This window comes from Petaurus breviceps, unplaced genomic scaffold (assembly GCF_028583685.1).
Source record: "Petaurus breviceps papuanus isolate PSGF00001 unplaced genomic scaffold, PetGlider_PUasm1.0 90654, whole genome shotgun sequence".
NCBI lineage: Eukaryota > Metazoa > Chordata > Mammalia > Diprotodontia > Petauridae > Petaurus > Petaurus breviceps.
This window is the reverse complement of record NW_027187301.1, coordinates 6,496,079-6,521,029: the sequence shown is the minus strand read 5'-3', so window position 1 is coordinate 6,521,029 and position 24,951 is coordinate 6,496,079. Positions and strand designations below refer to the sequence as shown.

At 40.5% G+C, this 24,951-nt stretch overlaps 1 protein-coding gene across 2 annotated transcripts in view; it reads left to right on the top strand.

Annotated features, from left to right (window-relative positions):
• Positions 1–12,742: 12,742 nt before the first annotated feature.
• The window catches only part of UBXN7 (UBX domain protein 7), a 51,953-nt gene continuing 39,744 nt past the window's right edge, over positions 12,743–24,951 (top strand). For both annotated transcript variants that reach the window (XM_069065019.1, XM_069065020.1), the window contains exon 1: positions 12,743–12,917. In XM_069065019.1, the coding sequence (XP_068921120.1) occupies positions 12,845–12,917 (73 nt within the window). In that variant the 5' untranslated portion in view covers positions 12,743–12,844. The remainder of the gene's footprint in view (positions 12,918–24,951) is intronic.

Below are 24,951 nucleotides of genomic sequence, written 5' to 3'. Positions count from 1 at the left end.
TTTCTACCTAGATGCTCTATAGAACTAAAAACTCAACCTGACCTGAATTAAAGTCCTCCCCTCCTCTCAAAAACTACCATTTCTCCTAGCTTCCATATTTTTGTTGATGGCACCATCTTTATCCTGAGATTCTTTCATCCCTTTGTTTCTATTTATATTGTCACTATCTAAATTGAAGCCTCTGTTATCTCTCCAAGGGAGAAAAATATTTGTAACCTTCCTCTCTATTCTATTTTAAATCCTATCAGTGTGATATAGGAGAAAGAGCATTGGAGAACAGTCTAGCTAAATGAGACCTAGAAGATAGACCCATCAGTAGCTCAGTCTTCAATAAACTCAGGAATACAAATAAACCTGGGCAATGGCTCTCTATTTGACAAGAAATGCTGAGAACACTGAAAAGTAGTTTAGCAGAAATTAAATTTAGATAAACATCTTACATTATATTCCAAAATAAGTTTAAAACAGGTAAATGACCTTCAAAAATAAAATGATTTAATTAAGAAAATGTAAATTTTTTAGATCTATGGTTTTAGGGAAAATTTGTAACCAAGTGAGCAATAGAGGAGAACCCAAAAGACACTGATTATACAAAAATTTTGAAACATTTAATGAACAAAAGCAATATAAACAGAATAAGAAGAGAAATTTAATTAGAAAAAAATCATTGCATCAAGTATCTTTGATAAAGGTCTGATATCTATGATATATAGGTAATTTGCATACATATATAGAACAAGAAACATTCCCCAGTAGATGAGAGGTCAAAGCATAGGATCAAACAGTTTTCAAAAGAAGAAATGAAAACTATTAACACCATGTGAAAAAATACTTCAATTCCTATAAGAACCCTAATTATCATGACGTAAAGGAAAAGGCATTGAGTAACAGAGTAGCCCAGAAAGAGCCAGAAGTTATAGAACACAATAGCTAAGCTCCATTGATGATGAAGGAAGATTTAATCCTTTACATACATACATATATGCATACATACATACATTTTTATTATTGATGTTAAGTTGTTTTAGAAATGGCTAAATCTTCATGTCCCCATTTGGGATTTTCTTGGGGAAGATACTGGAGTAGTTTGCCATTTTCTTTTCCAGCTGTAGAGATAATGTAAATGAGAAGATCTTGGGAAGGGTGGGGCAGAGTTGAGAGGAAGTTGGTCAGAGCAGTTAGAGCTGAGGGAGAGAGAGGAAGCAGGCAGTGAGCTGTGTGTGTTCATTTATGGGAAGGTTCTACCAGGCTTGGGGATACTGGTGCTCCCTGCACTGTTATTATATATAGATTTCTTTGTTGCTATGAAGGATTTGGCTTTCGGTGTTGGGATTCAACTTTTTGGTGTTTGAATAAATGTTTTGGTTCTGTCTTACATGTGGAGAGTCTGTTATATTTTGCTATTCAGAATTATGCCAGCCTGTTCATAGTCACAGTAGATACTGTCAATATAGCAATGGCACTATACCAGCTCACTTTACAGATGAGGAAACTGAGGTAAACAGGGTTTAGTGACTTGCCCACAGGGCCATACTTAGCTAATAAGTTTCTGAGGCCAGATTTGAACTCAGAAAGATAAATATTTCTGATTCTAAGCCTAATGCTCTATCCATTGTGCTACCTAGTGACCATACATACATATATACATACATACATAGTTAAGTGTTAAATAAACCCAAGAATACAAATCACAAATCATGTTTTGCCTCAGATCCAGAAAATTGGAAAAATAATAATAATTAGAAAAAAGTGAATGTTGCAGGGGCAGCAACATATTTACACAATGTTGATGATGACAGTGTAAGTTCCTTGAGAGAAGAGATTATTTCATTTTTATCTTTGTACCCCCAATGCTACCTGGAATACAGTTGGTGCTTAATAAGTGCTTGTTGATTGATTGGTGGGGCTCATTTGATCCCACTATTCTGGAAAACAATTTGAAAGTACACTAAAAAGGCACCTAAATTGTTCATATCTTTTGACTCCTGTTAGGTACATACTTCAAGGAGGTCAAATATACAAAGTATATCAATATATTTAAAACAGAACTTTTTGTAATAGCAAATGTAAAAAAAAACCACTTAGAAATAAAGTGAATTGCCCATTAATTAGAGAAAGGCTCAATGAATTATGATATATAAGTGTAATAAATTATCGCATAGTAGGAAATAATTGTGGGCAATGAGGTAGCACAATGGATAGAGTTCCAGGCTTGATATCAGGAAGACTCATGTTCTTTTTTTAAAATTTTTTTTTTGAAAGGGGCAATTGGGGTTAAGGACTTGCCCAAGGTCACATGGCTAGTAAGTGTTAAGGGTCTGAGGTTGGATTTGAACTCAGGTCCTCCTGACTTCAGGGCAGTGCTCTATTCACTGCACCACCTAGCTGCCCCCAAGACTAATGTTCTTGAGTTCAAATCTGGTCTCAGATACTTAGTAGCTGTGTGACCTGAGGCAAGTCACTTCACTCAGTTTGCCTCAGTTCCCTCATCTGTAACATTATTTGGAAAAGGAAATGGCAAACCACTCCAATATCTCTTTGAAGAAAACCCCAAATCAGGGCACAAAGAGTCGGACACAGTTGAAATGATTGAACAACAACAACAAGAAATAATGCATATGAGGAATTCAAAGAAGCTTGGGAAGTCTTGTTTGCCTAATAGAAAGTGAAATCAGAATGATGAGAACATACACAACAATCACATTTATATAAGGGAAAAAAAGCACTAAAATACATCAAAATTCTTTGTTTTTCAATGATTATTCTTTTTTTTTTTTTTTTTTTGCCTTTTGGAGGGCAATTGGGGTTAAGTGACTTGCCCAAGTTTACACAGCTAGTTTTTTGTGTGTGGGTGTTAAGTGTCTGAGGCCAGAATCGAACTCGGGTCCTCCTGACTCCAGGGCTAGCATTTTACTCACTGCACCACCTGGCTGCCCCTCAATGATTATTCTTGACCTCAGAACGCTGGAGATAAACACATGCCTCTCCTTGGTGGAGGTGGCAGACTGTGAGTGAAGAATGAGATCTATGGTGTCTGCCATAGTCAGTATAGGAAGACCAATTAGACAGCTGAGTAGAGAATGGACTGGAGTGGGGAGAGACTTGAGCAGTCTAGGCTTAAGGTGATGAGGGCCTCCAACACAGTGGTTGCAGCATTAGAGAGGGAAAAAATGATGCACATATGATAAGGCAAAAGGTAGAAATCACAGGACTTGATAATTGATTAGGGTTGGGTGAAAGATAGGCGCAGTCAAGGAAATCACCAAGGTCCTGATCCTAGGTGACTGGGAGAATGGCAGAACTCACAGTAATAGGGAATTGAGAAAGTGGGGAGGGTTTGAGGGTGAAGATAATGAGTTCAGTTTTGGACATGTTGAGTTTAAGATGTCAATGAAACATCCAGTTCACCATGTCTAATCGATTATTGAAGATGGACAAATATATCGTAAAATCATCTTCATAGAGAGGATAATTGAAACAATTGGAGCTGATGAAATAGTATAAAGGGAGAAAAGGGACAAAGCCTTGGGGATAGGCATGGTTAGTATGTGTGGATGTATATTCAGCAAAGGGGCCTGAGAAGGAGGGGGGCAGACAGGTAGGAAGAAAACCAGCAGAAAGTGATGTCATGGAAACCAGGAAAAAGGTGGTATTGAGGAGAAGAGGGTGTTTGACACTATTAAAGGCTGCAGAGGTAAAGGAGGATAAGGACTGAGAAAAGGCCATCATATTTGTCAATTAAGAACCCATTGGTAACTTTGGAGAGAGCAGTTTTAGTAGAATTCAAAGGTTGGAAGACAGATTGCAAAGAGTTAAGAAGAAAGGAAATGAAGACACCTATTGTAGAGGGCTTTCTCAAGGAGTTTAACCACAAAGGGGAGGAGGAATATAGGATTATAGCTAAAGGGGATAGATGGATCAAGTGTGGGTTTTTTGAGGGTGGGGGAGAAATGGGAATTTTTTAGGTTATAGGAAAGAAGCCAGTAGATAAAAAGAGATTGAATAAATGAGAAAGTGGAGATGACGGCAGGGGCAATCTGTTGAAGAAGATAGGACAGAACCAGACCACATGTGCATGTTGAGGGTTTGCCTTGAGTAGGAGAAGGGTCATCTCTTCATGTGAAACAGGAATGAAGGAGGAATTGAGGCAGGTGAAATTTGGGTAATGTGAGATGAGGGACAGGGGAGAAGAGGAGCTCTCTGTGAATAGTTTCAGTTTTTTCAGTAAAAATGAGGCAAGCTGAGAGGTTAGGGGATATGTAGGAAGCTTGAGGAGAAATGAACATATTTGGAAAAGTCACTGTGAATTGACTGGGGGTAGTGGTGTGTAAAAGGATCACCTTGCTTCAGTAAGGTTCTAGTTGAAATTATATGGCATAAACTTGTAGTGTCAGAGTCTCAATAAACATTGATTAATTGCTTACTATGTGCCAGGCATTGGTAATACAAAGAAAAGACTCAAGACAGTCCTTGTCCTCAAACACTCACAATCTAATTGGGGAAGACAACACATAAAAAGAAGCTGAAAGTGATGGGGAGGTGACATGGCCAGGGGATGTGATGACGACCTGCAGTGAGGTAGGAAGTGATCTAAGAACACGTTAGAGTTGATTTCGTCTTGCAGAATACTGAGTTTCTGGAGATCATCCAGGTGATAAGTGGATGTGGTTTCATGGTTTTCTTTAGTGTCATTCAGTAACACATGAGTAAGAGTGAAGGCAGTGGCTGGGGGCAGTAATCCAAGACTGGGAGTGTGGTAGGACAAGATCTTTGATAGGATAAAGAGGCAAGGCACTTGAGAAAAGGGGACAGTGTAGAGTTCAACTGGTTCACCTCGGGGTCAAGATGGGAAAGGGAAGAGATGACAGGCAGGGCAGAGGTGATGGCCTGGGAAATAACAGACATTGTGAGGTCTTGGTAAGGGCAAAGAACAAGGTTTGGAGCTGCAAAGGAGAGGTGGAGACCACTGGTTATGATCAGATAAAGGAGTTTCAGAGTTTAAAATCCTAATATCTAATTCTAAAATGGGACTTTGCTTTGTGTATGTCCAGACCATTAAAATGGAGGCACCCACATGGAAAACACCAAGGACCCGCTTCTGAGAGAAGACATTCTATATTTCCCTGTCACATGGGGAGGAGGAGTAGCTCCTTTTCATTGTCTGTGTCACTGGAACAGAAGGCATCTTTATAACTAGGAGACTGGGACTGTCATTCTCTCCTTCCATCTATGTCCAGGAAGGGTAAAGGTCCTGTCTCGTTCACCCATTGAATGACCATCATGAACTGAACTGAATAAGGGGAAGTACTTCCCTTCCTTCCACCCTTTTAAGTTCTGTAGTCCTGAAAAATTAACTTGGGACTTTAGTTCAGTCCATTTCATTTGTCCTTTTCAGGTGCAGGTGGTGGTATTCTCACCAGACCTAGAGTCGAGTCACAGGGACCTTGAAGTAGGATCCTAGGTTGGATGCTGCTGTCGGACTAACAAGGAAGCATTGAGAAGCCAAAGTGCCTGGAACCTGAGCTCAACAGACTTCATACTTGGAATTTGGTGTGACTGGGCTATGTTGTTCAGTTGTGTCTGACTCTTTGTGACTCTATTTCGGTTTTCTTGCCAAAGATGAGAAAACGGAAGCAAACAAGAATAAGTGACTTGACTTGGGTCCCACAGCTAGTAAGTGTCTTATGATGATGAGTCTTCCTGACTCCAGACCCAGCACTCTATCCACTCTACCACCTAGCTACCCAGACTGGGCCATACAGAAACTGAACCAAGTTGTAAACATAATCTCCTTCTTTTCATCAGAGTTGTCGTTGTTGTTTGTTGTTTGCCCTTTGTTCTTGAAGAGGACCATGACATCAGGAAGGTGATGCCATGACTTGCAAGTGAACTGGATTTAAGTGAGCAAGACTGAAGTAGTGTTGGAGGGGAATTATGCCACACATATTTCAGGGAGGAGAGGAGTGATGTTTTAATATTTCTTCTTGTTATACCTTTCAAGTAAATATTCCTTTGTAAAAGCTATTCTGCCTGATAGTGGTTAAATGTAACTGGGGCGAACCACTAAAATTGGAGTAACACTACTGGTGAGGGCTTGAGCCAATAGCAGGGAGATAGGACACCCCCAAATGCCCTTAATGGCACTGGAAAACCCTGGAGGAGGAGAGAAAAGTAAACTACTTGGCTTCTTAGTCAGTTTGGGGCAGGGTAACTACTGTTACATATATAAACAATGAACATCCATTATTTTCATTGAATTTTAAAATAGATTTTTATTGATTTCTTTTTATATCATCTATACTTTCCACTGTAGCATTCCCTTTTCTCTCTCCCAGAGAGCCGTCCCTTATAATAAGAAGAATTTTAATTCAGAATTTATTTAGAATTATAATAAAGAATTTTATTTTCATACAGCCCTCTTGTACAAGGGCTTCCTATAAGAGGAAGAAGGTCCAGGGTAATCTTTTTGAGATTATTTCTTGAAAGAAGAAGTGGTTAGTGACTTTGGGCAAGTCACTTAACCCCAACTGCCCTCCAAAAAAAAAAAGGCAAGAAGAAGTGATTAGACAGGTTAGGGGGAGAACCAGGAGAAATTAATGTCACAAAAACCTAGAAAGAAGAGAGTTATCAAGGAGAAGAGGATGTTTGACAATGTTAAAGGCTGCAGAGAAGTAAAGGAAGATGGAGATTGGGAAAAGGTCATTAGATTTGGAAAGGTTCTTTCTGAACAGCTCAACTTTATTCTTACAATGTCTCTGGATAAAACTTATCAGAGGAATTTAATTACAGTGTAACCTGTGACCCAGGGTCCCTCAAGTAGTGGGTTCACATAGACCCAATACAAAGTTAGGAGGCTTCCCCAAGAGGTAAATATACTCACATCTTCATACTCAGAGTTAACCACAAGAACTCTCCAAATATTCTCATGTTTGGGTTTCTAGAAATGTAGGAAACAAGGTCTATAACTTCAGCACAAGCAGCTCAAACTAACAAATGCCTGTTGAGTAGGGGACTATTTATTTTGACCCACAGAAAATGCAAAAGGCAAAAATGATTCATAAGCCATAAATCGATAAAGCACTCACAGTGACCTGTAAGCTCCTTCAGAGTCCTACTGAACTTGGGGTTGCCAATTGTCATGGGTAAGGTTCTAGAGCCAGCTCCCTTTCAGCTCAGGTTTGGTGTGGGGATGAAATAAGGCACTGCAAGGGACTGAACAGTTAATGAAAGAGTTTTACTTTACCCTAACAGAGAGTATATATACCAAGGATACAGGGATACTTAGATTATCTGGACAAAAGAGCCCTCCTCATCTCCATCCAGAAACTCACTTTGTCAGTCAAGCATTAGGGTAGAGTAGTCTCTGGCAGCCACCAAGTCTAAGAGGGGATGAGTACATGTGACTGGCCAGGATCTTTTGTGTCCCCCTGACCAGCTGCATCAGGGAAGTTGGGTCCGAACAGATTTCATGAGGGGAGGAAACTGTGTTGAGGAAGTCAGGGAAACTTTGTCAAGAAACCCCTGGCTCTATTACCACTCCAACATTTCACTGAATCCTTACCTAACCACCAAGGTCCTACACAGGCATCCCAAGACTCATAGGATGATCCTTTAATTTGTACCCCTCTCGCAGCTCCCAGAAGACCACACACCTCATAGCTCCTGGACAAACAATTCCTTCCCATGAGATTGACACTTTTTGAATCACTCACCAGTAAAGCACAAGTCTTCTGCTGTCTTATGTAACGTGGCTTTAGTCTCTTCCTGATTCATGGACAGCTCTCTTCTCTTTCCAAGAGGTTTAATGCTCAGAAACTCCTCTCTCTCTGGGCCAGGTTCCCAAATTCTTGAGCCTGGGGTTACTTGAGGCAATATCCAAGGCAGATGCTGCCCAGGATATCTCCCTGCACAGCTAGAAGGCTACTTGTAGGGTCATGCTGCTTAGGGAGTTACCCTCCTAATTTACACGGGAGTTTGATACTGGAGAACATTGAACACGACCTTCTCTCAAAGATCCATGTGGATAAACCTGGGTCTGTTTCGGCCACGTGCACCTATAGGAACTCTTGAAACTCACAATTACTGAAGCTGTTATCATCTCTTGGACCTGAAAAGACCATATTCAATTATCTGGTCTCTGAGGAAGGGAAACAGAAAGGGAAAAGGCCAGGTGTGAGTGAACTCATTTAGGTCTCCTGATTCTTCTCCAAAGCAGTTATTACTGGATTCTGGTATGTGTGTGTAGGGGATGGAACCTAAGGGGGTGGGGCACATAACCTGGTTTCCCCCTAAAAGAATCCAGGTAAGCTTTGTGGAACTCTGATCTGTCCAGCTCAGAGAAATAACTCCTCTGACAAGAGTTTTTCCTCTCAAAAGTACTAGCTAGCCAAATGAAGTGTGTATGCGGCCAGGTGGAGGAGGGGGGTGCTGCCCCAGTCATCAGAACTCATGTCCAGGGGTACCCTGAGGGAGAGACAGAAGGTAGCACTTGGCTAGGTAAGTTGAACCACCACCATCACCTTGACCATCATTTCCAAAGGAGATAGCCCAGGGCCTTTAAGAGCCTCAGGGATGGCTGTGTCACTTAGACCATCAGACCTGCTTCCAGTTCAGCCCCCACCTCTCCACAATGATTTCCATTTTCCTTACTACTACCAGCAACAACTGCTGACCAACTGAGACCACTGGTCCTGCTTCCAGTTCAGCCCTTTCCCCCTCCCCTGTCATCATCCAGGGAAGAGACCAGAAGGGGTCAGCTAACCCCAACAATGGAAGGACAGGAGGAAGGAAGGAAAAGGACAAAGAAAGGAAGAAACAAGGAAGGAAGGAAGGAAAGAAGGAAGAAAAAAAGCATTAAGCTCTTATGTGCCAGGTATTATGGTAAATATTGGTGATACAGATAGAAACAAAAAAAAAATGGTCGCTGCCCTCAAAGAGCTCACATTCTTCCCCTCCCAACTTAACAGTATTTTATTTTTCCCAGTTACATGTAAAGATAGTTATTAACATTCACTTTTACAAGATTTTGAGTTCCAACTTTTTCTCCCTTTTTCCTCTCTCCCCTCCCCAAGATGGCATGCAATTTGATATAGGTTATATATGTGCAATCATGTAAAACATATTTTCACATTAGTCATGTTGTGAAAGAAAAATCAGAACAAAAACTATGAGGAAGAAAAAAAAAGTGAAAATAGGATGCTTTGATCTGCATTCAGACTCCATAATTCTTTCTCTGGATGTGGACAGCATTTTCCATCACGAGTCTTTTGGAGTTGTCTTAGATCATTGTATTGTTGAAAAGAGCTAAGTCTATCAAAATTGGTCATCACACAACATTGCTGTTACTGTGTACAATGTTCTTCTGGTTCTGCTCACTTCACTTTGCATCAGTTTGTGTAAGTCCAGGTTTTTGTGAAATTCTCTTGCTTATCATTTCTCTTCTTCTTCTTCTTTTTGGTTTTTGGAGGGCAATTGGGTTTAAGTGACTTGCCCAAAGCTACACGGCTAGTTCTTGTGTTAAATGCCTGAGGCCGGATTTGACTCCAGGGCCTGTGCTCTATTCACTGCACCTAGCCACCCTGCTCATCATTTCTTATAGCAAAAATAGTATCACATTACATTCATATACCACAACTTGTTCAGCCATTCCCCAGTTGATGGGCATCCCCTCAATTTCCAATTCTTGGCCACCACAAAAATTGCTGCCATAAATATTATTGCACATGTGGGCTCTTTTTCCTTTTTTATGATCTCTTTGGGATACAGACCTAGTAGTGGTATTGCTGGATGAAATAATATACATAGTTTTATAGCCCTTTAGGTATAGTAAGGAGCTCACATTCTAATGGGGATATGTTTTTGAAAATCTAGAAGTCAGGAATAGGGCCAGGAAGGGAATGAAGAGAGGCATGGGCCCCTCTAAAAAGTGGGGGTTCCAGGAAGAACTCACCAATGGAAGGAGGAAAACAAGCATTTATTGAGTGCCTACTAAATGCCAGGCTAGATTTTTAAAGTAAGGGCAACTAGGTAGGGAAGTGGATAGAGCACTAGGCCTATAGTCAGGAAGAACTGAGTTCAAATCCAGCCTCAGATATTTACTAGCTGTGTGACCCTGGGCAAGTCACTTAAGCCTGTTTGCTTAAGTTGCTGTAAAATGAGCTGGAGAAGGAAATGGCAAATCACTCTACCATCTTTGCCAAGAAAATGAGGTCCCAATGGAGGACCCAAATGGGGTCAAGAAGAGTCAGACATGGCTGAACAACAGTAACTAAAATGCTGGCCACTTTATCTTATTTGATTCTCACAACAAGCCTGAAGAATAGGATCTATTATTATGCCCATTTTATATTTGAAATAATTGAGGCAAGCAGAAGTTAAAGGACTTGCCCAGGGTCAAAGAGCTAGGAAGTATCCAAGGTCAAATTTGAACTGGAGTTTTCCTGACTCTAGGCCCAGAAAGCTATCCACTTAGCTGCCCTTCTGATAGGAGAAGGGGGTGGCCAAACAGAGGGATGTTGCAGGGTTAGGAGGCCCCAGGTGCCAAGAGAAGTTTCAGGATAAGACAGCATGGTTTGGAAGTCTGGAAGCCAGGACTAGGTCTGTGAGAGGACTGAAGGCCAGAGTGGACCCCCTGTGCAAAATTTGCAACCAACTGCCTCCCACAGGGTATGAAAACCAGCCAAAGCTGAAGCAGGGAGGCCCTCTGAGAGAGAGAGAGAGCATGTTCCAGGCATAGAAAACTATGACAACCTCCTTGACCACCATCTCCCCTCAGTCCCTAATAGAGAAAGCCCAGAATCCTCAGCCCAAGAACCTTGGGAATAGCAGTGCTTCCAGCCCAGACCTCCCAGTCATCATCCTGGGAAGAAACCAGCTCCTTCGGAGATGCAGCTTGGCTCCTGAAGGTGCTGTAGCCACAGCCACTAAAGACCCAGAAAAGAAAATTCTGGTCACCAAAGTCCTTGACGTTGTCAAATGGTTCAACATGAGATGAGATTCTGTCAGTGGAAATTGCATTACAGAAGAAACATTGGCATCTGCTTTTTGGCTGCACCTCTAAGGACCATCCATCTGTCTTGTGGCTGAAACCTTGTCCTATTAGAATGGGAGCCCTTCCAGACCAGGAACAGCCTTGCCTTTCCATTTGCCCACCCAGTGATCATTAGCACGGGGCTTTTCACCTAGTAAGGGCTAAATAAATACTTTGTTCATCCACTAAGGAACAGCACCCAAACCAGCCAGTTAATTTTGGGGCAGCCCCGGTCCTTGACACCTGATCAGGAATGATCATTGTCCCCAGAGCCCTACTAAAGGGCCTGAGTGGCTCATCCACGATCCCGAACAAAGGCTCATTGCCCGGTAAGCCTGTCAAGTGCAAGCTGAAAACAGAAACAGCACAATGAAGAGAACAAAGAAAACCCACAAAAGGCTTACTGTGGCAGGCCCTCCCTGCCCTCTCCTCTTCAGGCCAAATTCAAACAGTCCCGCAGTGAAGGCCTCTGTGTCCCTCCAGGTGGCCGCTATGATTCTAGACTCCTTTGGGGATGCCAGGATTTGCACCGCCGGCTTTCATTGGGTGGGGGTGGGGGCGGTATCCCGCTCTCCAACCACCTTGCATCGGCTTTTGTTTGTTTTTGGATTTTGCTGTCAGACTAGAGGAGCTCCTCCTTACCCTCTCCTTTATCTCACAGTCCCACTCCATGCACCCGCCCCTCCCCTTTTTTTCTTCTAGACCCTAAGGGATACTTCTTAAATCGGTTAAGATGAGGCTTTGGTGATTTCTGACACGTCTATTCGCGGGGCACACCTATTCCTTGGGATACTCCCTTAGGGAGGATTGCAGCGAGACGTTTAGGTTTTCTCTCTCTGGGTCTCTCTTGCCCACCCCTCCTCCTCCCCCAAAGGTCGCATTATTATAGAAAGGCGGGAAGGGACCTTAGAAGTCACCTTCCCTTCCCGGGTCTAAATCCCCTTCCTCTCCCCCCTCCCTCCCAACAAATGACAGATGAGCGATCTGAGTCTCAGTGAAGGGAAGAGCTTTCCAATTTATTGAATGGATGGATGGAGAAATGAAACAAGGAATACAGGATGCAGGCAGGAATGCATGAAAGGATGAAGAAGGAATGGATGGCAAGTTGGTTTTTTGCCTGGTTTGTTTGTTTTTTTCCTATCACATTAGTCCAACTTCTCTCAAAGAAAAGGGCTCAAAAGGACTGGAGAAGGTGCACAGGTTAGGAAGGAGGTAGGAGGCGGCAAGGGACTGCATGGGGGTTTGGCAGGAAGGGACATAAGCGCTTCCAGAGCGCGGCAGGGGCAGCATCCAAAGGGGAAATGGGAGGGGAGCCAGTTTTGCCTCTGCCCACCCGGCCGAGATAGCCCTGGGCGCCCCTGGCTGGAGCCGCCGGACTCCCGTCAGGATGCCCCGCGGAGCACGCCGGGTAGCCAAAGATGCAAATCATCCCGCGCCAAAGGTGGGGAAAAAAAGTCAGCCACCGCAGCCGAGTGTCCGTGGTGGAGGCAACCAATAAAGCTTTTTGAATTTGAAACTGAAAGAACCGGCGGCGGAGCTACCGAAAGCAGTCCGACCCAGAGAGGGCGGGCCCGGTCGCTAAGGGGGCTGGCAGAATAGTGTACTTATATACTAAGGCGAGAAGGAGGGAGTGGGAAGGGCTGGGTGGGACGCCTGCGCAGAGCACACAGTGGGGCGGGGAGGGGCGGGGCCCCTGCAGAGAGAGCGGGAGGCGGGGCGGATAGCGCGCTTGCGCCGAGCGTGCGGCGGGGAGGGAGGACTTGTGTGTCTGTGTTGTTGTTCGGCGGCGGCGGCGGCGGCGGTGGCGGCGGCAAGATGGCGGCGCACGGGGGCTCTGCGGCCTCCTCGGCGCTGAAAGGGTTAATCCAGCAGTTCACCGCCATCACGGGTAAGAGACGCGGGCACGGGAAGGCGGAGAGCGGACTCGGGAGCGGGCAGCCGGGTAGACCCGGGCTTCCCCCCTCAGTCCCCTCGCTCCCACTCCGGGCTTCCCCCTCGGCTCCCGCCCTCCCTCCGAGGCGGCGGCGGCGGCAGTGACGGGGTCCCGGGGTGAGGGCGCGGGCGCGGGCGCAGCCTCGGCCCCTCCCCAGCCTCGTGCCCCCCCTCCCCCCGTCCTTCCCCGCCGCGGGACGAGGACGCGGGGACCTGCCTCTCGTCCCGGGGAGTCGGCGGATGGGGCCTGGCCGCGCTCGGCGAGCCGGGGCCCCGGGGGCGGAGGGAGGGATCGGGCCCCGCACCCCGCCGGCCGCCGCCCTCAGACTCCTTTGGCCTCGCGGGGGGGCCTGCCCCCTCCTCATGCCCCGCCACGGCCGGTCCACACCGGGAGGACGGCGGCGCCCGTCCTCCCCCGGTGACTCTCCAGAGCGGCCCCCCAGGCCTGGGGGGGCCCGGGCCCCAGCGCCCACGTCCCCGACCCCGGCTGGCGCAGGCCTCCGCCGAGAAGGTAGTGGGGGAGGGGCAGCGACGTGAAGGGGGCGGGGGGGGGACCACCGGGGAGGCAGGTAGCGCTCCCGCGTTAGGGGGAGAGGGGCAGCAGCACCTAGTGACCCTTCTGCGGGGGACCCTGAGCACTGAGGGGGTGCCATGAATCTCCCCCCCCAATATAGCGACGGAAGGATAAGGATGATGGTGATGCGGCCTTGTGCTGCTCTGGGGAGGCATGGCTGCAGGAGTGTCTGCAGAACCGGGGAGCCCTTTGCAGAGCGACAGTATCCACAGCCCCTTAGCCTGGCTTCTGCCGCGGGTCTGTACCTCGGGAAAGGACACACTCGGGTCCCCTTTCGCCGGGGGTTGAGAGCCATTTGCCGTCCAGCCAACCGTCCGTGTCCTGTTCCTTTCTAATGGTGTTGAACTTTTTTTTTTTGCATGAGTTATTAGAGGGGCGGAGCAAACGGGGAAGTTCTCTGTAAAGTGATTTGAGGGAAGAGTGACTCCATGTGCCTAAGTGTAATTTAACAGTTCTAGTGATTTTTTTTTTCATTTTGGAAGGAGGTCAGACGTAAGTAAGTCTAAGCGGTCTATGTGAACCGGCTGAAGAGATGATTGCAATATTGATAATGTGTTTCTTCAGGACACCTATGTTGAAACTTTAGTTGTCAAGCAGGATCTTACCACTAAGAAAAAATGCCCTTTGTTTTGAAATTTGGAAATTATCAAACAGGTGTTTATAACAGGTTTTTGAGGGTTTTTTTTTAAGTTTTCACCTTGCTGACCCGTGAGTTTAGAAAGTCGAAGTCGATTATTTACTTTGTGGTATGACTTCAGTTTTCATGGAGTAGAATTTGTAAATGAAAGAGGTCTAAGAATGAGATGTTATCTACAATCGAAGTGATTGTGATATTAGTGATTATTTGTGAAAAATATTTGAGAAAAATGTTTTCCAAATGTATTTCTTTTTTTAAAAGACATTTTGAGACAAAGATTGGACATAATGTGTCATATGTATCTGCGGACTGTCTTTGTATTGAGTGGATCAGGTCTGAGTTAAGGCAGCTCAGCTAGGTGGAACAATGGTTTAAGAATGGACCAACTTGGTGTCCCAGAAAGTTTGAATTTAAATCGGACCTCAGATACTAGCTGTGTGATCATGGACAACTCAATCTGTTTCCTCACCTGCAGATAATACCACCTATATCTCCCAGGGTTTTGTGAGGATAAAATGGGGTAATAATTTGTAAAGCTCTTGGCAAACCTTGGAGAACTATATAAATGCTAGCTATTATTAGATCCAGGAATGATTTGATCTATTATTAATCATTTTCTTACTGAGAGAGTGTGTTATAGTAGAAAGAATGCTGGATATTGGACACCAGACTCTATAACTTAATAGTGGCCTTGGGCAAGTCATTTGATTGCAATTTCATCATCTGTAAAAACTGAGTAATTATACTCTTTTCTAGGTTTTTTTTTTTCATTTCATTTTGTTTTAGAAAAGTGCTTTTCAAATCTTAAATGTAAGTAGTTGTCAGAATTTCTTGGTTTAATTGTAGATGTTACCTAAGTAATTTTACATGTCTTTATTTTGGGGGGATCTCAAAGTGTTCTTTCTCAACATCATTTCTAGTACTGTTTTAGTTACATATAGGTAACAACACATAGTAATTTACTAAAAGGCTGGAGCATTGGCAAATGATTCATGTGACCTGGTCCTTTTTCCAGCACTCTCTCTTAATCTAATAAGTGTCAGAAACAGTATAGGTATGAAAGGACTTTGAAAAGCCAGAAGTATGTTACTGATTTAATGTAAAACTGTGATGTTTGGTTATTTTATTTTCCAACTATGATTGTTAGATCATTTTTGCAAAGTTATTAGGTTAATTATGGATATTTTTGCCACATATATTAGAATACCTATTACCAAGAACTTGACATAGTTGTATTTAACAAAAATTAGTTAAATTTAGTTTAATCCTGTGTGTATTGTGGATGCGGTTTTAAATAAAAAAGGTACTTTTTTTTTTTTGCTTTTTGGAGGACAGTTGGGGTTAAGTGACTTGCCCAAGGTCATAACATGTCTTAAGTGTCTGAGGCCGAATCTGAACTCAAGTGCTCCTGACTCCAGGGCCAGTGCTCTATTCACTGCATTACCCAGCCGCCCTAAAATGTTACATTTATTGTAATAAAGCAATCATTTGTATTAAATGCTAAGTTGTTAGTGGTTTTAAAAACACAAAATAAATTCCCTTCCCCCTGAGAAATTTGAAATATTAGCTTTTGTAGCTTAGTCTCCTTGCTGAAAAAACAGAATAGTAGTATTTAAAAAAAAATTTCTTAATGTATAGTGACTATATCCAAAGGAAGAAAACATTTTTATATACTTTAGAAACTACTTTCTTTAATTATTACTTCTGTACTCTTTAAGTGTAGCCAGGATGCTCACACTATAGTTACCTTTTCCTCAGCAGTTAAAAATTTGTCCTTATACCATTTATTATCAAGAAAATTACCTAGTGATAGTGCATATAGTCTTTTGTGACATAAAAATTTTCTTAAAGTTGTGCACTTAGGGTTAAAAAATATCAATTGTACAAATACAAAATAGGGAAGCTGAGGCATTTCATATGAAAAAGACTAAAGATTTTAGATGATTGCAAGCTCAATATGAGTCAGTGTGACATAGCTGCCAAAAAACAATGATTATAAATGTATTGTCCAGAATAAGCAAAGTAATAGTTCCTTTGTACTTTGTGCTAGATAGAATATGTTTGGAATATCGTGTTCAATTCTGGATACCAACTTTTCTGAATTATATTGAGATGGGTTGTGCTTAGAGAAAGGTGACCAGGATTGTGAAGAAACTTAAAACCATATGATCATATGAAGATCGGGTAAAGGAACTGAGTATCTTTCTAGCCAAGAAAGAGATAAGGCTTGAGTGGGACTGTGATAAAGTGGTAGTTTTCCACATCTGTAAATTGATCTTATGGTCCATAGAATTATTGTGAAGAAAGCTTTGTCCATAATAAAGTGTCATAATGTAAGCTGTTATTAATAATTATGTGAATGGAGAAGCTCTATTCAAATTCTGAAGTTTGAACAGCCAATTGAGTTTATCCGTCTTTCTATTTGTGTTTATATAATATGTGTGTGTACCTACCTACATACTGGGCAGACGTTGTAGATGGAGAGAGGACTGGATTTCATTTGGGAACTTGTGGAGGGCAATTCAAGCTTCTCCTTGAAACAAAGTTCATACTTTTTTGTTTTCAGATTTTTATTAACGATCACACTCGTGTTAATCAAATTCATGGATTGCCATAATCTCTGAAGATTTAAATTTCCTGGCCCACTCAAAGCTCAATGAAAAAAGGGACATGGTGGGCATAAAAGATTGTAACCACAGCATTAATAAGTAATTACACAGGAAAAGCAGGGTAAAGAATATCATTAGAAAGCTATGACTAAGGGGGAAAAAGTGGACCAATTAAATAGTAAGAATGAGGAATAGCATTGGATAGCCCAGATATTCCATTGGTGTTTACCATAAATCTAGAGAAAAGCCCCCAGCATGTTGGGTAAACTACTTGTGGGGTTCACAAGACAAGAGTTGAATGGAATTAGGTGTGACTGGGTAAATAATCTGCACCATTGGTGATAGTATATATCTCAGTGGATCTGTGAGTCCATTAAAGAAGTATTACAGGAAGGGAAATTAAATTTGTTCTGCTTGGCTCCAGGAAAACTAGAGTATGTATGACTGGTATATGAGGGGTGTATTTCAAAAGTTTACAATATAAATAAGAAATTTTAACACTTAGCCAACATCCAAAAATATATTGGGTTTCTTCATGAAGAAATTAATTTCCAGTCACTGGTGGTGGTCAACCAGAGACTTGTCTTGATTTCATAAGGGTCATTTGTGGTTCAGATAGATGTTGGACTAGATGACCTTTAAACGTCTATTCCAACTTTTAAGATTCTATGATCCCAGAGGAAAGCAGCAATAAAACTATTATTTGGGGGACTATTGAATAATCTTTTTCAGATGTATTTTCCTAATTGAGTTTTGCTTAGGCCAGTATTTTAGAGTGACTCCGCATGCCTTGAGCACATGCTTTATGACTAGGGAAGGGACTGTGTCTAGGGGAAGGGAAGGCATTTTGGAATTAAAATTGGCTTTGAATAATCGAGTTTCTAAAGGGATGAAATGTTTGTAGAACTGAGAGAACAATAACCAAAACTCATTTGTTGGTAATTATTTTTGGAGCCATTTTGAGTAAAATCCTAATAATCAACATTTCTGCCTTTTTTTCAAATGAAAGCCTAGCTTTTAAGTAAAAATGGTTGCTTGGACCTAAATGTTTAGTATATGTAAATACTGAACAACTTGTGACAAATCACATCTTCACTTATTCATTGAATTCCAGAAATCTCATTTATGCTTGTAAGTACAAAAATTCAACCTAACTCTTATGGCCCTATTTTGTTATAGCCACCCAATATTATCATATTTCTTCATGGAGTTAAAAGTGAGTGCTAGAGTGTGTTGAGGTGTTCTTTGAAGTTTGAAAATAAGAGAGTGTTTTGAATGGTGCCAAAAAATTAGAAAATTGTGATAAAGGTGTCAAAGATGATTTGATTGAGGGCAAGAAAATAACTTATAAGAAGGCTGCTTCAACTTTGATTCAATAATTACCTTGCAGAAGTGCAGCTTCTGCCTTATAGTCCAAGTGATTAGCTGCTGTACATTTTTTGCACCTTTATAAAAAAAGGTAAGTGACAAGAAATCACCATAATGGAATTTATTAAACAAATTTAAAGGTATGAGTTGATACAGATTTCAGAGAAGTTCAGTATTCCAGACTATATAGCCACAAATATTCACTAGCATTGTGACCCTGGGCTAGTTAGTTATTTCACCCCTACCTCTGTTTCCTCAGCTGCAAAATAGAGATAATAATAATAGCACCTACCTCCTAGTGTTGTTGAGAGGGCCAAATGTCATAATATTTGTAAAGTACTTAGAGCACAGTACCTAGCGCATACTCAGGGCTTAATAAGTGTTTTATTTCCTTCCTTCCTAAATAACTGGGCAGCTAAAAAACCTCTTATCAATAAAAGGTGTTTAATACACTGTTTGCTAAGTACAATGTATTTTATAAATATTTCCTTTCCAAAAAGTTTAAAATGGGGTGGCTAAATGGCTTGGTGAATAGTGCACCAGTCTTGGCGTAGCAAGGACCGGAGTTCGGATGTGGCCTCAGACACTTAACACTTACTAGCTGTGTGACCTTGGGCAAGTCATTTGACCCCAATTGCCCTGCCTTCCCCCCTCCAAAAAAAAAAAAGGTTTAAAACAAACATGATGGCAGTTAAATAATAAAGCTTAAATTACTCAGAATGCCTGATTTTTGTATTACCATATGTTAGGTACATTGACTCTTCAGTTAAAAATGAGGTGTTAGGGCTAAGCTGAGTCTACAATTCTGATATTTTTTGTAAAGATTGTCTTATTTTTTTTCTCTTTTTGATGTAATATATAATGGATTTTAGCTGTAAAAGGGAGCTCTCTGTTGATGTGATTTCATCATTTGTGGTATCACACATGCCTCTTGTGGAATTTTATAGTAAAGCTAATTCAACAATGAAATGGTAATATTTTTTCAGTATGGAAAAAAGTGGAGATTCTTATAGTGCAGAGTGGAAGTAGGTTTGGCACCTTTCCCCAGCACCCTTACACATCAGTGAGATTAGACTCCATTCCAAGAAAGGGAAACCAACAATTTAGATAGAAAGATTGGACATTTTTTCATTCCAGTTGACGTGACTGTGGAATATGTGTAAAACTTTATTTCCCCCATTTGCAATTTCCTGTTTTTTGTATTGTTTTGTTATTGATGAAATACCTTGGGAATCTTAGGGGCGGCCAGGTGGCTCAGAGAGTAAGAGCACCAGCTTTGATCCCGTTCTACATAGCCTTAGTCTTCATCTGGGTTACTATAATATATATTTTTAAAAATATTTAGAAATAAGTTTAGCTTCCAAGATAGATTAGTGTTGGTTTGGAGTGCTCTGATGTAACCTTCCCTCCAGGCCACTATTTTTTTAAAATAAATTTTTATTGGTATGTTTTGTGTTTAGGTCATTTTTTTTTTTTAAGCAATCGGGGTTTAGTAACTTGTTCAAGGTTACATGGCCAGGTGTTTCTGGGTGGGTGCTAAGTGTCTGAGCCCGGATTCTATCCCCAGGTCATCCCTACACTGGAGCCAGTGCTCTAACTCGCTGTGCTACCTGGCCGCCCCTAGGTCATTTTTAATGTTATTTTTCAGTGTATCTTTTCTCCTCCATACTTTCCCAGAGTTATCTCTTATTATGATTTAAGAAGGGATAAAGTTTATTTATTTTTTGGGGGGGGGTTAAAAATTCCTTTAATTCCATTTCTTTTTTTTTCTTTTAATTTTTAAAATTAATTTGTTTCCTTTTAGTTTACAGGATTCAATTCCACAAATTCCTTGAGTTTCACATTTTGTCCCCCTCCCTCCCCTCCCCTCCATGGCAGCATATAGTCAAATATAGGATTTGTAGATACTTTCACATTATACATTAGTCAGGTTATAAAGACAGATTGTACCAGCTGGAATGAAAAATGGTAAAGAGGACATAAAACCAAATAAGAGAAGGAAAAAGATCAGGTATTTTGCTTCCACCTGGATATAAACTCTTTCTCTGGATGCAAATATTTCTCTCCATCATGAGTATTTTGGGATTGACTTATATCACTGCATTGCTGAGAAGAGTACAGTCTATCCAAGTTGGTCATCACTCATACGTTGTGTCTGTGATTGTGTACAAATTTCTCCTGGTTCTACTCTTCTCACTCAGCATCAGTTCGTATAAGCCTCTCCAGGTAAATATGAAGACCGTCTGCTCCTCGTTTGTTATAAGCACAGTAGAATTCCATAACATGCATATACCACAACTTGTTCAGCCATTCCCCAATTGATGGGCACCCCCTTAATTTCCAATTCTTTGCCACCACAAAAAGAGAGCTGCTATAAACATTTTTGTACATGTGGGTCTTCCTCCCACTTCTATGATCTCTTTGGGATAAAACCCTAGGAGTGGTATTGCTGCGTCAAAGGGTATGAAATTATTTATAGCCCTTTGGGCATAATTCCAGATTGTTCTCCAGAAAGGCTGGATCAGTTCACAACTCCACCAGCAATGCATTAGTGTTCCAATTTGCCCACATCCACTCCAGCATTTGTCATTTTCCTGTTTTGTCATCTTAGCCAATCTGACTGGTGAGATGTGGTACCTCAGAGTTGTTTTGATTTGCATTTCTCTAATCAATAGTGATTTAGAGCATTTCTTCATGTGCTTATAGATATCTTTAATTTCTTTCTCTGAAAATTGCCTGTTCATATCCTTTGACCATTTATCAATTGGGGAATGACTTGTATTCCAATAAATTTGACTCAATTCTCTGTATATTTTAGAAATGAGGCCTTTGTCAGAGATGTAGGTTGTAAAGATTCTTTCCCAATTTCCCACCTCCCTCTTAATCTTGGTTACGTTGGCTTTGTTTGTACAGAAGCTTTTCAATTTCATGTAGTCAAAATTATCCATTTTGCATTTTATAATGTTCTCTAATTCTTGTTTAGTCATAAAGTCTTTCCCTCTCCACAGGTCTGACAGGTAAACTATTCCTTGTTTTACGAGTCTGCTTACAGTATCAACCTTTATACCTAGATCATGCACCCACTTAGACTTGATTTTGGTATATATGGTGTTAGATAATGGTCTATGCCCAGTTTCTGCCATACTATATTCCAGTTTTCCCAGCAGTTTTTGTCAAAATAGTGAGTTCTTATCCCCAAAACCAGGGTCTTGGGGTTTATCAAACAATAGATTACCATAGTCTTTGACTTCTGAATCTTGTGTGCTTAATCTATTCCATTGATCCACTCCTCTATTCCTCAGCCAGTACCAAGTAGTTTTGATGACTGCTGCTTTATAATACAGATTAAAATCTGGTATAGCTAGTCCACCTTCCCTAGCATTTCATTAATTCCCTTGATATTCTGGACCATTTATTCTTCCAAATGAATTTTGTTACTATTTTTTCTAGTTCTATAAAGTAGTTTTTTGGTAAATTAATTGGTATGGCACTAACTATATAATTTAATTGAGATAAAATTGTCATTTTTATTATATTAGCTTGACCCAGCCACGAGCAATTGATATTTTTCCAATTAGTTAGATCTGACTTTATTTGTGAGAAGTGTTTTGTAGTTGTGGTCATATAGGTCTTGGGTTTTTTTTTTGGCAGGTAGATTCCCAAATATTTTATAATGTCTACAAGTAACTTTAAATGGGATTTCTCTTTCTATCTCTTGCTCTTGAATTTCATTGGAAATATATAGGAATACCCAGGATCTTCTCTAATTGCTACTGCTAACATTTCTAGTACCAGATTGAATAAGAGGGGTGATAGTGGACACCCTTGTTTCACATCTGATCTTATGGGAAATGCTTCTAGCTTCTCCCCATTACATATAATACTTGCTGATGGCTTTAAATAGATGCTACCTATAATTTTAAGGAAGGCTCCATTTATTCCTATACTTTCTAATGTTTTTAATAGGAATGGATGTGTTTTGTCAAAAGCCTTTTCTGCATATATTGAGATTGTCATGTGGTTTCTGCTAGTTTTATTGTTGATATGATCAATTACACTGATGGTTTTCCTAATATTAAATCATCCTTGCATTCCTGGAATAAATCCTACCTGATCAAAGTGTATTATTCTTGAGATAAGTTGCTGTAGTCTTTTTGCTAGTATTTTATTTAAAATTTTTGAATGGTTGTTGTCTTGATGACCTTAAAAGAAGAATGGAAGGGGAGAAGAGGAATGGTGGAGTGAGGCAGGTGTAGGAAGATTGAGGGGAAATTATCTCAGATGATCTGGTGGTACACAAGTAGAAATCTATACAAACTAGGAGGAAGGGGTTCGCTTCCAGCTGAAGTGATCAAAAGAGAGAAACAATACACATATATAAATTGGATACAGAAATACGTTTCACTCAACCTGGAAATAAGAGGGAAAAGAGAAGGAATTAGACAAGGGAAGCTATATTACAGGAGAGATTAGTATAATGCAAAACAAAACTTTAAGGATGTATGAAAATGTTTATAGTACTCTTTAGGTGGCAAGGAATTAGACACTGAAAGGGTATCTATCGATAGGGGAATGACTAAACAAATTATGGTATGTAAATAGAATACTGTAGCTTAAGAGTATAGCAAAACAATATAGCTAGCACTGATGGCAAAAGTTTTTATTCTAGTACTATGTTATTTCTGCTTTCTGGGATATTTTAACTCAGCTTGAACTTCAAAAAGAAGTTATCTAGACAATTGAGACTGAATTGTATTTCTTTGGGAAGAAAAGCATAGATAACTGTCTAGGGAAGCTAGTTCTAAAGCTTTGTGATAAGTGACCTTGAACACCTCATTTTGATAAGATAAGCAGCTAGAGAAAAAAAAATCTTTAGAGTTTCTTTGATACCCAGGAGCTAGAAACTGTTGGAATAGATTGGAGTTGGTGATGGATTTGCTAAATTAAGTGCCTAGCCCTAGTCTATGACAGCACCAATATTTTTAGATCAGAATTTAAAGAAAAAAATGTTAGAATTGATATTAGAAGTATCACAAAACTACATGTATCGTTGGAGGGATAGCATAGCACTGTCAGTTTGAATTGTATTAAAATTCAACAATCCTAAGAGATTTTTATATTTGGAATATGTGTGTTTTGTGTTGAATAATCAGGTGTTTATTCAGTTCAACAAATATTTATTCAGCATCTTTTAGGCTGCAAAGTACCCTGCTTTCAAGGATCTTATAGTAATGGGCTAAGTTAACACACAGAACTGACACAATAATATGTGATAATTACACAAGCAGGGTACGTCTTGAAATGCTGTATGAAATACAAGAGGAAAAAAGTAGATATCAGCTTGGAAATATTAGGGAAAGTTTCATTGAGACAGATAAAATTTCATTTGTTTTTTAAAATGTGGATAAGAATTTCATAGGCAAAAATTAGGGAAGAGCAGGGCATTACAGAGTACAGTAGTATATGAATTAATTGGGACAAAGTAAAAATTAAATTAGATTTTTACAGTAAAGCTTACAACATTTTGCATTAAAGAACTCTACTTTTAATATGCAGTATGTTCTTTTGCTGCTTTCACTTATTTTTTTACAATTTGGCATTGAGTTCATAAAAATTTTATATTTTATTCACCATGAAACCATATTTTTATCACATTGGATATTAAGTATAATGAACTGTCCATTTTTCCAAGTTTAAGCCTGGAGTGTAGATATTTTCCATGGAGTTTGAATTGAGCAGGTTTGGATAAGTAATTCTTAATGTGTGCAAGGTCGTGTTGCAATATTACATCTTTATTTGGGAATTTTTGTAGTTCTGGAACAGTTCTTTTAATCAGTATAACTACATGTGTCAGAGTTGGTCATTCCAACAAAAGGGGCAAGACTTGCAGGCCCAGTAGAAATAAAAAAATCTTCATTTTTTTTTTTTAGAGGTAAATATTTTACATTTTGAAGATACTCAGATCTTACAGGCTCCTTGGTAATGTATCTCAGTGATTTTGGAATAACCTTGAATGAAAAAGTGAATTTCATTGGTAAAAATTGTCATTTTTCAATCTTCAGTACTCTAGTCTTTGTATTTCTTTGTCCATGATAAGCATTTTCTTTTTACTTATAGCAGTGGTTAGCAGCAGTTTTTAACTAGTTTTCTTCCTGTTCTTCTAATTATAAACAAATTATAATTTCTGCAGTTGTCGCTTTCCTCTGAAGTTCTTTGCTTGTTTTCTAAGGATTAATAATAACGCTCCTTTGTAGTGTTAGTTTACCAATTCTTGGCATTTGATGTTTTTCATTTTCAATACACTTGTCTTTGAGCTTTGGAGCAAGTAATCCTTGAAACTTTCTTCATACCAACACTGTTACAATATCTCTAGCAGTCATTGAAGTGTGCTCTACAAGAGTTACAACCTTCTCATATTTCTTTGGAGTAATAGCCATTCTTAAAAATCACAGAATTAAAAAACACAATAAAAGAGAACAAGTATAGAGCACTGGCCCTGGAGTCAGGAGCACCTGAGTTCAAATTCAGCCCCAGACAATTAATTCTTACTAGCCATGTGACCTTGGGCAAGTCACTTAACCTCAGTTACCCCTCCAAAGAGCAAAAAAAAAATAAAGAGAACAAAGAGGCATGTATAACATGAAATCCAGCACTGAATTGTCAGAGAAATAACTGAAGGTGAACTCAATCCTATTTCACTTGTATAAGGTTAGATGTTTTTCATCTACCTAGTGTCAGTAGAAACACACATACATGACTCTTAATCATATCAAAATTATTTCTTATTTTGATAAGTCATATA